Raw genomic sequence first — 12,455 nt, forward strand, 5'->3', positions numbered from 1 at the left:
AGAATTTTTCCAATTTAAAATTTCCTTTTTATTTTTAAATTTCATTTCTTTCTATATATTTATTATTTGCACAGGTCAAAAGCAAACAAATTATAAGATTTTCATATTGAATGCATAATCTCAATTTATATAAATTATTAATTATTAGTTTTTGGTTTATTGTTTTGATTCTTTGCATAAATTAAACAAATGACAACGTTTGTAATAGAAATTGATTAATCATCATCATTTTATAATCTTGTTTCTTTAAATTTCTTATGTTTTATCAAATTTGGAATTTTAATATTTTTTTATAGGTACATTTTGTTCATTAACTCATTAAAAGAAATTACAGGAAATTGTGAAACTTCATAATTTCCTGTTATGTAGATTTTATTGATTTATTTTTTCTTTCTTTTTTTAATATTGTAATTTTGGATCTTCACTGGTTTATTATTTAAATCAATATTCTATTTGTTTATTAGTCAATGCAAACACTAACCCAAATCCATCCAATGCCCACATTATTTGCAGAAGTTTGGACAGTTTTCACCGTGACCTTAAGAATTTGAACAAATATACAAATTTCGGAATAAAATATTCAACTTTCGTTCAAATAACACCAAAGATTTAACCACATAAAAAAAAAACTAAAAAAACAACAAAAAAAACAAAAAACACTGGGACTTTTCTTTCCCCTGAAGTCGTCCTGCAGGCAGAGCTCCCCCCCCCCCCTCCAGATGTTTGACCAACTCCACAATCCAGACAAAAGTTTATGTTCAGCACCAGAAACCTCAATGAAAATATAAACGGTGTAAACTCATTGAGTGTGGGAGCATGCGCTGCCTGCCAGGCCAGATTACCCATAATTCCTACGTAAACCACACACATTGAGCTTCTGTGACTAAACAAGCCCTTTTGCACCTCAATAACAAGACGAGTTATTTGTCAAGTACTAATGTTTTGCTTTTATTATAAGGGCTTGGAGTCAGAACACGTTCAATACTTGTGTTGATCCAAGATAACAGATATTTTTCCTCTTTGTTCAACCATACAGTACCCGTTCTGATAAATTATTCAGAACTCAATCTAAGTAAATGAACACAGATTTAACCGCAGATTTCAGCATTTGTTTTCTTTCAGCCCAAAGTATTGAGGTTCAGTTCTTCAGCCCTTATCAGTATTAATCTTTTTTTTTTCTTTTTTCCTCTGAACTGCATTTTTAAAGGAATGGTTTAACATTTTGTGAAATAAGCTTGTTCTTTTTCTGGCTCTAGATGTTCAGATTCGTACCACTGTCAAGGTGTGTCATATGTAGCGTACTGCTAGCAGCCGGTTATCTTATCTTAGCTTAGCATAAAGACTGAGAACGGAAATTCTTCATTTCAGGCTAGTTGTTTTTAGCCTCGTAAACCAGCCTCTCCTGGAAATGCATTTCATTTCATTTCTCAGAGAGTCTGGCCTCATTCCTCCTGTAAGCGTTTGGGGTGGGCGGGAGCTGGGCGGGAGTAGTAGCGTTGACAGACAACTGCATTCAGCCAATCAGCAAGTTGGTAGATCAAACTTTTGCCGAATCCAGTTGGAAGAACAGCGAAAACTTCGTCCTCGTCTTCCTTCAAGAAACTCAACAAGCGCCGACTCTTGCTCTTGTTTAATTGCTGTAATGGATGTAGTAAGAACTTCCCTTGTTGCTGTTTCTAGGCTGCTACTGCTAGATACGTAGCTCCGCTGTGGTGAGAGTCGCGCAGTGTAGTGACGGGGCTTTGCACCAGTCGGTCCCTGATTGGCCAACGTGCTGTGTCAATCACAGAAATCTGAGCGGCGACGCTCATTGGCTCGGCCTTCTGAGGGTTTCAGGCCAAACGCTTGCAAGGGGAATGGGCCTCTCACCACGGTGGAGCGATCTAGCAGTAGCAGCCTAGAAACAGCAACAAGGGAAGTTCTTACTGAAATACCATCTGTTACAGCAGTTAGACAAGAGCAAGAGTCGGCGCTTGTTGAGTTTCCTGAAGGAAAAGACGTTTTCGCTGTTCTTCCAACTGGATTCGGCAAAAGTTTGATACACCAACTTGCTGATTGGCTGAATGGGGTTGTCTGTTAACGCTACTACTCCCGCTCAGCTCCCGCCCAGCTCCCAAACGCTTACAGGGGGAATTAGGCCGGACTCTCCCTCAGAAATGAAATAATGCATATCCGGGAGAGGCTGGTTTACGAGGCTAAGTTGTTTTCATCTGTTTCCAGTCTTTATGCTATGCTAAGCTAAGCTAAGCTAACCGGCTAGCTGTAGCATCATATTTGCAGATATGAGAGTGGTGTCTATCTGAACTTCTGACTCTCAGCAAGAAAAACGTGAAGTCTGTTTTCTCATGAATGTCAGACTGTTCCTTTACTGTGAAAAGAGCCGAGGTTTCTAATGGACTCAGAGCAGCGTCGTCTAGTTCAGAAGGACGAGCCTCTGTGCCATGCTGCTGCTGCTGCTGCTGCTGATGGTTGGTTGTTAGTTCAGACGATTGACTTGAAAACTGAAAACCGGCCTGTTCTGATCTCTGACGATTCGGTCGGGTCGACGGCCGTCACGCGGCAATCGAACCTGCGGGCGGCTGCTGCAGTCGGGACGAGCAGCGCAGAGCGTCCGACTGCTTCCTCTGCAGACATGATATTTGCTCAAGTTACTGCAAATACCATCACACACCCCAACCCTGACCCCCGCCCCCCCTCCCCCCACCCTCACCGGCCTGTAGCCTGATCCAGCTGAAGAATGGCTTCTAATGGCCGCCAGCCATCTGTAGTGCCTGTTGTTATTATTATTATACTGGACTGCTGTGATTGGCTCAGCTCCGGAGCCTCCCGGCACCGAGACGACCCGCGTTAAAATCTCTAATTTCTCTGCCCTGCTCTCCCCCTTCCTTCCTTCCTTCCTTCCTCTCCTCCTCTCCTCCTCTCCTCCCCCCTTCCTTCCTTCCTCCCCCTCTCCTCACAGATAAATGGCTCTTTTAAGCTGGGAGCTGCTCGTGTTCTGTCTGGCTGGCAGATGCAGTGCCTAGTGCCCAGCCTCCAGGACAACGCCAACATGAACGGGACGTCCGAGCAGGCCGACATCCTGCCGCCAAACTGCATGGTCAAAGACCGATGGAAAGTGGTGAGTCAGGAAGACTGTGGAGCTTTAAGAGCCTTGACTTTAAAGGGACAACGAGGAGTTTTGGAAAAGCGAAGTGTTTCCACACTACATTTATGAGCCTCCGCACCGTGAAATTCTTTGACCGGCGCAAGACAGACTCATGTTTTCATTCATCAAGAATTAAAGTCAGAGGTTGGAAGACGATCACATACCGTCGTAGTTCCCACTATAAACGGAGATTCGGCGGCGTTATTCTCATGACTCGCCACGAAATCGAAAGTAAAGAAACGCTGGTCGGCTCGCCCAGCATTTCCACCACCACTAATAATAACAAAATAACCATAGAGACAAAACCATAGATTTATCTAAAATGGACCATTAACAAGTGGTAACGTAGATTCATCCACATTAATATGAGACTTTTTATAACCAAATACAAACTCCTCATTGTCCCTTTAATAAATTCTTCAAAATTCCCTAAAATTGTAATTTTATGTCGTGCCATTTCCTTTTATATTAATTATGATTTCAACAATCGGTGCTAATAGACGTTCAGTGTTTTTGACTGAAACATCAAAACATTGATTTTTTTTCTTTAATAATAAAAAATAAAAAATGACTCAGACTGAATTAGTGAAGTCCATGTGACCAGTAGTTAAATGGCTAATGCATGAAAAAAAAAAGAAAAAAAAACATGGCTGTGGTTCTTTGAGTTTCCTCTGGTTTCTTACATAACACAGCTCCTGTCTCAGCCAATCAGATCGCAGCGTGGAGCCTGCAGGCTGTTTGCACTTCAGTGATCAATTTACTGTTTTCACGGAACTGAAGTCCAACACACACACACACACACACACACACACACACACACACACACACACACACACACACACACACACACACACACACACACACACACACACACACACACACACACACACAGATAAATAAATGTATAAAGAAAAGACAAAAACAGGAACAAGTTGGAGGATATTGGGCCAAAAAGGCAGCTTTTCAATCTCTAATTTTCTGTTGTATCGATGGTGATCTTTTATTTTGGCGGGGCTCTTGTGGCTCCATCTTAAAGGGATAGTTCACCCAAAATTGAAATGTCAATGTGAAATTCATTATCTACTCCCCCTCATGTGCACTAAGGGCTGGGAGAAGTTTCAGAGTCCTCCGTGGCTTCTCTGAGTTACAGGGGGTCTCGGCGTAGCAGTGCATGTCCATATAATGGTTGCAAATGGATACCAACTGTCTTCGTAACAAAAAGACACACCAAAAAACATCCAAACACCTCCATGCTGCTCGTATGTAATGTCCGTCTTGTATTGAAGCCCCAACATGAGAAATAAGTCTATATTTCAAGCTTGTTTTGTAGCGGAAGCTTCTCGAAGCTCCTCTTCCTGGTTCATCAAATTTGGACGAACCAGGAAGAGAAGCTTCCGCTACAAACAAGCTTGAAATATAGACTTATTTCATTTTTTTTCGGGACAATTTCGCATTTCGGGGCTTTGATACAAGACGGACATTACATACAAGCAGCATGGAGGTATTTGGATGTTTTTTGGTGTGTCTTTTTGTTACGATGACAGTTGGTATCCATTTGCAACCGTTATATGGACATGCACTGCTACGCCGAGACCCCCTGTAACTCAGAGAAGGAGGACTCTGAAACTTCTCCCAGCCCTTAGTCCACATGAGGGGGAGGAGATAATGATGGAGGAGATAATTGAGAAAATTTCAATCTTGGGTGAACTATCCCTTTAAAGCAGCTCTGACATTAACAGACCAAACTGACCATGGCTCTCTCCTGTGCTCCTCCCTCAGCTGAAGAAGATCGGTGGAGGCGGCTTCGGGGAGATCTACGAGGCCTTGGACCTGCTGACGCGGGAGAACGTGGCGCTGAAGGTGGAGTCGGCCCAGCAGCCCAAACAGGTGCTGAAGATGGAGGTGGCGGTGCTGAAGAAGCTGCAGGGTGAGAACATCCACACGGAAACCTCGACTAGATCCTTAAATCTAGTTTCATCTTTTTTCTTATTAATTAGCTAATTGTTTGATTTATTTATTTGTACAAGTTAAAAGAATTCTGGTAAATTCAGGGATAAAAACTCCATAACCAAATCCTGCACGTTGTTGTTGGATGGTGGGTCCAGGTGGTGAGGGGGCGGGGCTTAGTTGTGACATCACAAAGTGACAGCTGGTTTTAAGGCTCAGTTTCTGAATATAGGCTGTGTGCATTTCTCTGTGGACTGAGGCTTTCACAGTATTAATATAGAACCTAGAGCTGCTTTATAATCACACTACACATGGACATCTACCTTTATACTGTATGGAGCTTTAACACAAACATCTACCTTTATACTGTATGGAGCTTTAATACAAACATCTACCTTTATACTGTATGGAGCTTTAACACAAACATCTACCTTTATACTGTATGGAGCTTTAATACAAACATCTACCTTTATACTGTATGGAGCTTTAATACAAACATCTACCTTTATACTGTATGGAGCTTTAACACAAACATCTACCTTTATTTTGAAGGAGCTTTAACACAAACATCTACCTTTATTTTGAAGGAGCTTTAACACAAACATCTACCTTTATACTGTATGGAGCTTTAATACAAACATCTACCTTTATACTGTATGGAGCTTTAATACAAACATCTACCTTTATACTGTATGGAGCTTTAACACAAACATCTACCTTTATTTTGAAGGAGCTTTAACACAAACATCTACCTTTATTTTGAAGGAGCTTTAACACAAACATCTACCTTTATACTGTATGGAGCTTTAACACAAACATCTACCTTTATTTTGAAGGAGCGTTAACACAAACATCTACCTTTATTCTTAAGGAGTTTTAATAAAAACATCTACTTTTATACTGTATGGAGCTTTAACACAAACATCTACCTTCATGGAACTTGAACGCATAATTAGGGGTCGTTCAAGGTCAGGACGGTAAAAATGAACAGCAGCTCTTTCACATATTGAATTTAATGCTTGAGATAAACGATGATGACGACGGTTGCGGTTGTGTAACTTTGTTATGTCACAGTTGATCTAAAGCAGAGATTGTGTTTCATGTGTGTGTGTCACAGCAGCACGTGATTGGTCAGTTCATTACTAATCAGAGCAGCTGAGTCACAGCAGCATCGAGTTTCCAGCTGACGAGCGCCATCAGCTCCGGTCCAGCAGTCACTCACCAACATGATGCACTGTAGAAAAACACTCAGCTGGAACATAAATAAAATGTTAACGACATAAACTGGTTCAGCTGAAATGGAGAGTTTGGTCCAGGTCCAGGTTTAAAGCTATTTAAAGCTTTTAAACAAGCTTTACAAACATTAGCCCGTTTCTTAAAGGACAATTCCAGGCGAATTCAACTCGGGGCTGTATGTTCCTAACATTTTAGGTCTAAAAGAAGGAATCTGAAGATTTTCAGTTTAATGTCAACTGTTTTGCGGTAGTTGTGTCTGTCCCCGCATCGCCACGGCAGCAATGAATGGGAGCGGATTGAAGTTCTGCTGCTTAGGTTGTTTCCATCCCTCAAAGCCACAGACAGCGTCAGATGGAGACTCAAACATGCAGCCAGAAGTTTATTTACTTCAACAAGCCGACATGTTTGTAAAACTAGATCTAATTCAAAGTCTGGCGGAGTCGAGACCCAAGTTGACGCTCGGTGTGTTCAGGTGCAGTTGGAAGCTCCCGTTTGTGTCATAAACACAGGAATATCAACTCTTGACTTGCTTCAAGTAAAAAAAACTTCTTGTCGCATGTTTGAGTAGCCACCTGACGCTGTCTGGAAAGAAATGTACACTTGAATCAAGTCAAGAGTTGATATTCCTGTGTTTATGACACAAACGGGAGCTTCCGACTGCACCTGAACACACCGAGCATCAACTTGGGTGTCACGCAAAACTTTGAATTAGATCTAGTTTTACAAACATGTCGGCTTGTTGAAGTAAATAAACTTCTGGGTGCATGTTTGAGTCTCCATCTGACGCTGTCTGTGGCTTTGAGGGATGGAACACGCAGGGACAGACACAACTATCGCAAAACAGGAGCAATTAAACTGAAAATCTTCAGATTCCTTCTTTTAGACCTAAAATGTTAGGAACGTACACCCCCGAGTTGAATTTGCCCGGAATTGTCCTTTAATGTAATGAGTTCAGTCTGAAGGTGGAAACTTGACACTGACTGACTGAGAAAAGACAAGTTGCCTTCACTGACTCTTCTCCTCGCTCTTTTCCAGGTAAAAACCACGTCTGTAAGTTTATTGGCTGCGGGAGAAACGACAAATTCAACTATGTGGTCATGCAGCTCCAGGTGAGTGATGGCCGCTATGGACTCAAGGCTTTTATTGTGAAGGGTAACACTGCAGCACTGCAGCAAAGACTCATGGGGGTTGTAGTTGTTGACTTGACATGTGGGCGGGGCTTCAACATTTTCTCCTTTACTGTCCACAGTCGTAGGACAAACAAATCGTAGCAGCTCTTAATTGATATTGTTTAATTGTCATCTTAAATAAAACATGTAACTATTGATAACTCTAGAAAATCAGTGATGTCACATACTATAGAGGGTATGCGTTTACGTCACGTTGCCCTCGGCGACGCCCCTTCGGTTCGGACTGAGTGGCAAAACAAACCTCCCTCAACGTGCTGGCGGATAGCGGTGGACTCATAACCTGGATAAAATATCTTAGATCAAAACAAATTGATGTCAAAAGGAGTCGACAACCAGCTCCACAAAACCGTCTGCTCCACGGACACTGACAATCCTGTAACCATGGTAACACATACTGACAATCCTGTAACCATAGTAACACACAGTGTGACCGCGGTACCTGCAGAGTGACAGACAAGCTCAGTGTTATTGTGCAGAGGGATGAGATTACAGCTGAAACTGTCGTCCTGACCGTGACTCCCGACACTTAAACACTAGCTGCTTTTATTCTGAAAATCTCTAACAAGTCAAACTGTAGGATGTGTTAGAGGACTAATTTATCTGTCTAACCATCATAACTATGACACCTGAAACTGTAAACACAGCTGATCGATCGAAGAAAAGATTACAGCTCCAGTGAATTTACTTTCCGTCATTGAGAACAGGTTCTTGAATGTAACTCGGTCAAAGTGAGACGTATCCTCAAGATTTTTAGCAGCTCTGTTAGGTCATGCTGCTCTACATGCTAGAAGCTAGACATGTCAGACTTGTATGGGCTCGGAGAAAATCGCTTCGTTACTTGCGTTGTTTTTTGCCGCTCAGTGGACGTTCCACAGCGACTTCCAAGTAGCCTACCGTGACGTCGCGTGCATACCCTCTATTGCTGTAAATCAGGAATTTAAATTTGAATATTTTTTCCCTGTTATTTGTTATTTTCTTATGAAATGCACAAAAACGCAGAATTATAACAGGCTCTATATGGGATTTAAATTCAAAATGTTTTGTACAGAGATGCGTTACCATGGTGACAGCTGCACTCGTCTGTAGTGTGCTCTGTATCTGAGCAATGTTTCTCCCTTGTTGTCGCTGCAGGGTCGCAACCTGGCCGACCTGCGGAGGAGTCAGCCCAGAGGGACCTTCACCATGAGCACCACGCTGCGGCTCGGGAAGCAGATCCTGGAGTCCATCGAGGCGATCCACTCCGTGGGCTTCCTGCACCGCGACATCAAACCGGTACGAGCACCATGAACAGGGAGAATTTAAAACTGTTTCTGTTTTTTTTTCTACAAAGGAAACAGACAAAACATGAGAATGTGTGAGCGACAGAGCAGAAAGAGTGTGGACATGTCGAAGTTAAGAGGATTTCTGGGGATGAGTAGATTTGCATATTAATGAGCTGAAGTGGAACAAAAGCTGCAGGACAAAGACACAGAGCAGTGAGGAGCATCAGGACGAGCGAGGACCCAAATCCCACTGACGGTGGATTTTCATCTAATCCAGTTCATGAACATCACATCTGACTGGTTCAGGTTTCATCAGATCAAATCACAGCTGACAGAGGTTCAGCTCAGAGTCTCGGTGTCCCGAAGGTCTTATGTCTTGAAGGTCTTGTGTCCTGAAGGTCTTGTTTGTCTTGAAGGTCACATTTGTCCTGAGGGTCTTGTGTCTTGAAGGTCACATTTGTCCTGAAGGTCTTGTTTGTCCTGAGGGTCTTGTATCTTGAAGGTCTCATTTGTCCTGAGGGTCTTGTATCTTGAAGGTCTCATTTGTCCTGAGGGTCTTGTATCTTGAAGGTCACATTTGTCCTGAAGGTCTTGTGTCTTGAAGGTCACATTTGTCCTGAAGGTCTTGTTTGTCCTGAGGGTCTTGTATCTTGAAGGTCTCATTTGTCCTGAGGGTCTTGTATCTTGAAGGTCTCATTTGTCCAGAAGATCTTGTGTCCTAAAGGTCTCATTTGTCCAGAAGCTCTTGTGTCCAGAAGCTCTTGTGTCTTGAAGGTCTCATTTGTCCTGGAAGTTTCGCTTGTCCTGAATCTCTAGTTTCTTCTCAAGGTCTCGTTTCTACTGAAGGTCCCGTGTCCAAGACTTTTCTTCCTCAAGTCTCATTTGTCCTAACGGTCTTGTGTCCATCAAACCATTGAGATGATTTAATAAGGAGATATTTGCTCCTGTGTCTTCATTCAGACCTTGAGCTGCAGATGTTTCTGCCCTTTTCATCTATTCCTCTCATGTTGAGTTTTTTTTCAGCCGTAGATGAAGTCACCTTGAATCTGTGAAAACTGAAAGGCGTTGCCGTTGACGCACTGAGGTGATTTTCACCGAGCGCCTCGGTATCTTGGTGACGCGGTGGCACAGTGGGAGGCCGGGTGGGGAGGTGGGAAGTCTGAATGTGCTGCTGATGAACCCAGCAGAACGAGTGGGTTTCCTGCTCTGTGCTATAAATAGGATTCTGTGAAATAAGACTGGTTTAGTGCTGGATTATTCGTTGCTGCAGGAGTCCAACATGTACTCGTTTACAGTTTGTTTACTTCTCTGCTGCTGTTACTGTGATTTAAATGATTCAGTTGTGTGATGTGTGTGCGTCGACCTGAGGGAGAAAACAACCTAAAGATTTAAATGTTTTTTTAACGATGTCGGCGCCATTGTTTCATCAGTTTCATCAGTTTCTCATCAACCCTGAAGTGTTGCTGAGGGTGAAGAGTTTCACTTCACAGCTGCTGCTTGTTTTCTGATGAGAAACACAACAACTGTGAAGTAAATATTTAATGTGGTGCATTAAAATCAAAAATGAAACGTAGAAGATCAAACAACCCAGTGCATCTATGTTCAGTTTGTCTTTCTGCTCTAACTGGACTTGATTTCAACCATTTCAACAGCAGTGAAAAACTCTCATTCATTTCAGTGACGGATTCATGAGAACAAGTGATACAAACCAGTGTAGTGTGTAGTTGTCGCTTTCGCCACTGAAATCTAATCCATTCATTCTGAAGTCCAAGTCCATGTTTGCACCAAATATAAAGATGTTGACCAGATGTTGTGAGGTCACTAGTACGACCTTGACCTTTGAAATTTAGTCACTAAAATCTAATCAATTAATCTATGAAGAGGAACTATGCAAGTCTAGTTGCTTTTCCTCTGTGTCGCTAACCCTCCTCTCCTCCATGTGCATTTATTTACAACAAAGCCAGCGAGAAATCAATTCATGGAGCAGTAATGTTATTTATCATATATCATGTTAGAAAGTGTATATTTGTGTAGTTTAATCTGTCATAAACAAGAGATTAAAGGGGAACTATGCAAGTCTGCTCGCTTTTCAGCTGTTTTGGTTACGCTCCTCTCCTCCATGTGCATTTGTTTACAACGAAGCTGGCGAAAAATCAATAAATGGAGCGGTGGATAACGTTACATAACATAAACAATGTTACGGCGTGTGTGTTTGTGTAGTCTTAACCGTCATGAACAAAAGATTACGGGTTACGGAGCGCGTTTGTGTCGCGGTGCAGAGACGAGAGCTGGGACACCGGGGCAGCGGCTGAGTAACTACACTGATGTTACATGGTTGGTTTTCAGCCGTGAGACGCCAGGTGAAGACAGAGAGCCTCTGTTGTCACTCGTAACAAGTCACAAGTCATGTAGTTAACGATCACAATTACTCAGGAACTTTTTAATGAAGGTAAAAATGTAGCATAGCCATGGTAGAAATCCTGCTTAGTTGCTCTTTAAAGGGACAACGAGGAGTTTCTATTTGGTTATAAAAAAGTCTCAAGTTAATGTGGATGAATCTACGTTACCACTTGTTAATGGTCCATTTTAGATAAATCTATGGTTTTGTCTCTATGGTTATTTTGTTATTATTAGTGGTGGTGGAAATGCTGGGCGAGCCGACCAGCGTTTCTTTACTTTCGGTTTCGTGGCGAGTCATGAGAATAACGCCGCCGAATCTCCGTTTATGGTGGGAACTACGACGGTATGTGATCGTCTTCCAACCTCTGACTTTAATTCTTGATGAGTGAAAACATGAGTCTGTCTTGCGTCGGTCAAAGAATTTCACGGTGCGGAGGCTCATAGATGTAGTGAGAAAACACTTCACTTTTCCAAAACTCCTCGTTGTCCCTTTAAGGGTTACGGGGCGTGTTCAGAGATGAGAGCTGGGACACCGGGGTGGCGTCACTGATCTTGCAAGGTTGATTTTCAGCCAAGAGACACACTAAGTGACACACACATGGAAGGCAGAGAGCCTCCATTCTCCCTCGTAACAAGTCAAGCAATTTATTAAACCATCACAATTACTCCAAAGCTGCAAGTCCAAATTTGCACCAAAGTTCTGTTGAAGTTTTTCTGAGATTTTTCACACAGTGGTCAGTTTGAACGTTATCGTTCACACAGAACTCATCATGGAGTTAATTACTCCACAGTTTCTGCCACAAACCGACGACTTAAACATCAATTAAAAACCTGTAAAAACCTCCCTGAGGACTCTGAGTTCCCACCAGAGTCTCCGTCCAGGACACTGGGTAACTGGAGCACAGGCTGCTGCAGCACTCTACAGTAGAATAGAATATGACGTGTTCATGACGTTTTGCTCATGTGTTCCTGTTGTTTCTGTCCAAACAGTCCAACTTCGCGATGGGACGACTTCCCTCCACCTACAGGAAGTGCTACATGCTGGACTTTGGTTTGGCGCGACAGTACACCAACACCACCGGAGAGGTCCGACCGGTAAGACTCTGTATCCACGCCGATGTCGCCTCGTCTTCGCTGCTGAGCAGGAATTCACTCACTGTTTTTTTTATTTGTTTATTCCAGAGCTTCGTCTGAATTGTAATTTTGACTTTTAAATCCAATTCATTGTAACATTTCAAGGCCATGGGAATGAAGTTTATGTTATTTTTTTAATTA

At 42.5% G+C, this 12,455-nt stretch overlaps 1 protein-coding gene across 1 annotated transcript in view; it reads left to right on the forward strand.

The window, feature by feature from the left end:
- Positions 1 to 2,995: 2,995 nt before the first annotated feature.
- Positions 2,996 to 12,455, forward strand: part of ttbk1a (tau tubulin kinase 1a) — a gene marked incomplete at its 3' end in the record, with an annotated part of 40,336 nt that continues 30,876 nt past the window's right edge. Inside the window, exons 1-5 of the mRNA XM_083969969.1 lie at positions 2,996 to 3,118; positions 4,925 to 5,072; positions 7,364 to 7,437; positions 8,650 to 8,790; positions 12,171 to 12,275. Coding sequence (XP_083826095.1) covers positions 3,011 to 3,118; positions 4,925 to 5,072; positions 7,364 to 7,437; positions 8,650 to 8,790; positions 12,171 to 12,275 — 576 coding nt within the window. The 5' untranslated portion in view covers positions 2,996 to 3,010. The remainder of the gene's footprint in view (positions 3,119 to 4,924; positions 5,073 to 7,363; positions 7,438 to 8,649; positions 8,791 to 12,170; positions 12,276 to 12,455) is intronic.

The sequence above is a fragment of the Trachurus trachurus genome (genome assembly GCF_905171665.1).
Source record: "Trachurus trachurus genome assembly, chromosome: 1".
Lineage (NCBI taxonomy): Eukaryota > Metazoa > Chordata > Actinopteri > Carangiformes > Carangidae > Trachurus > Trachurus trachurus.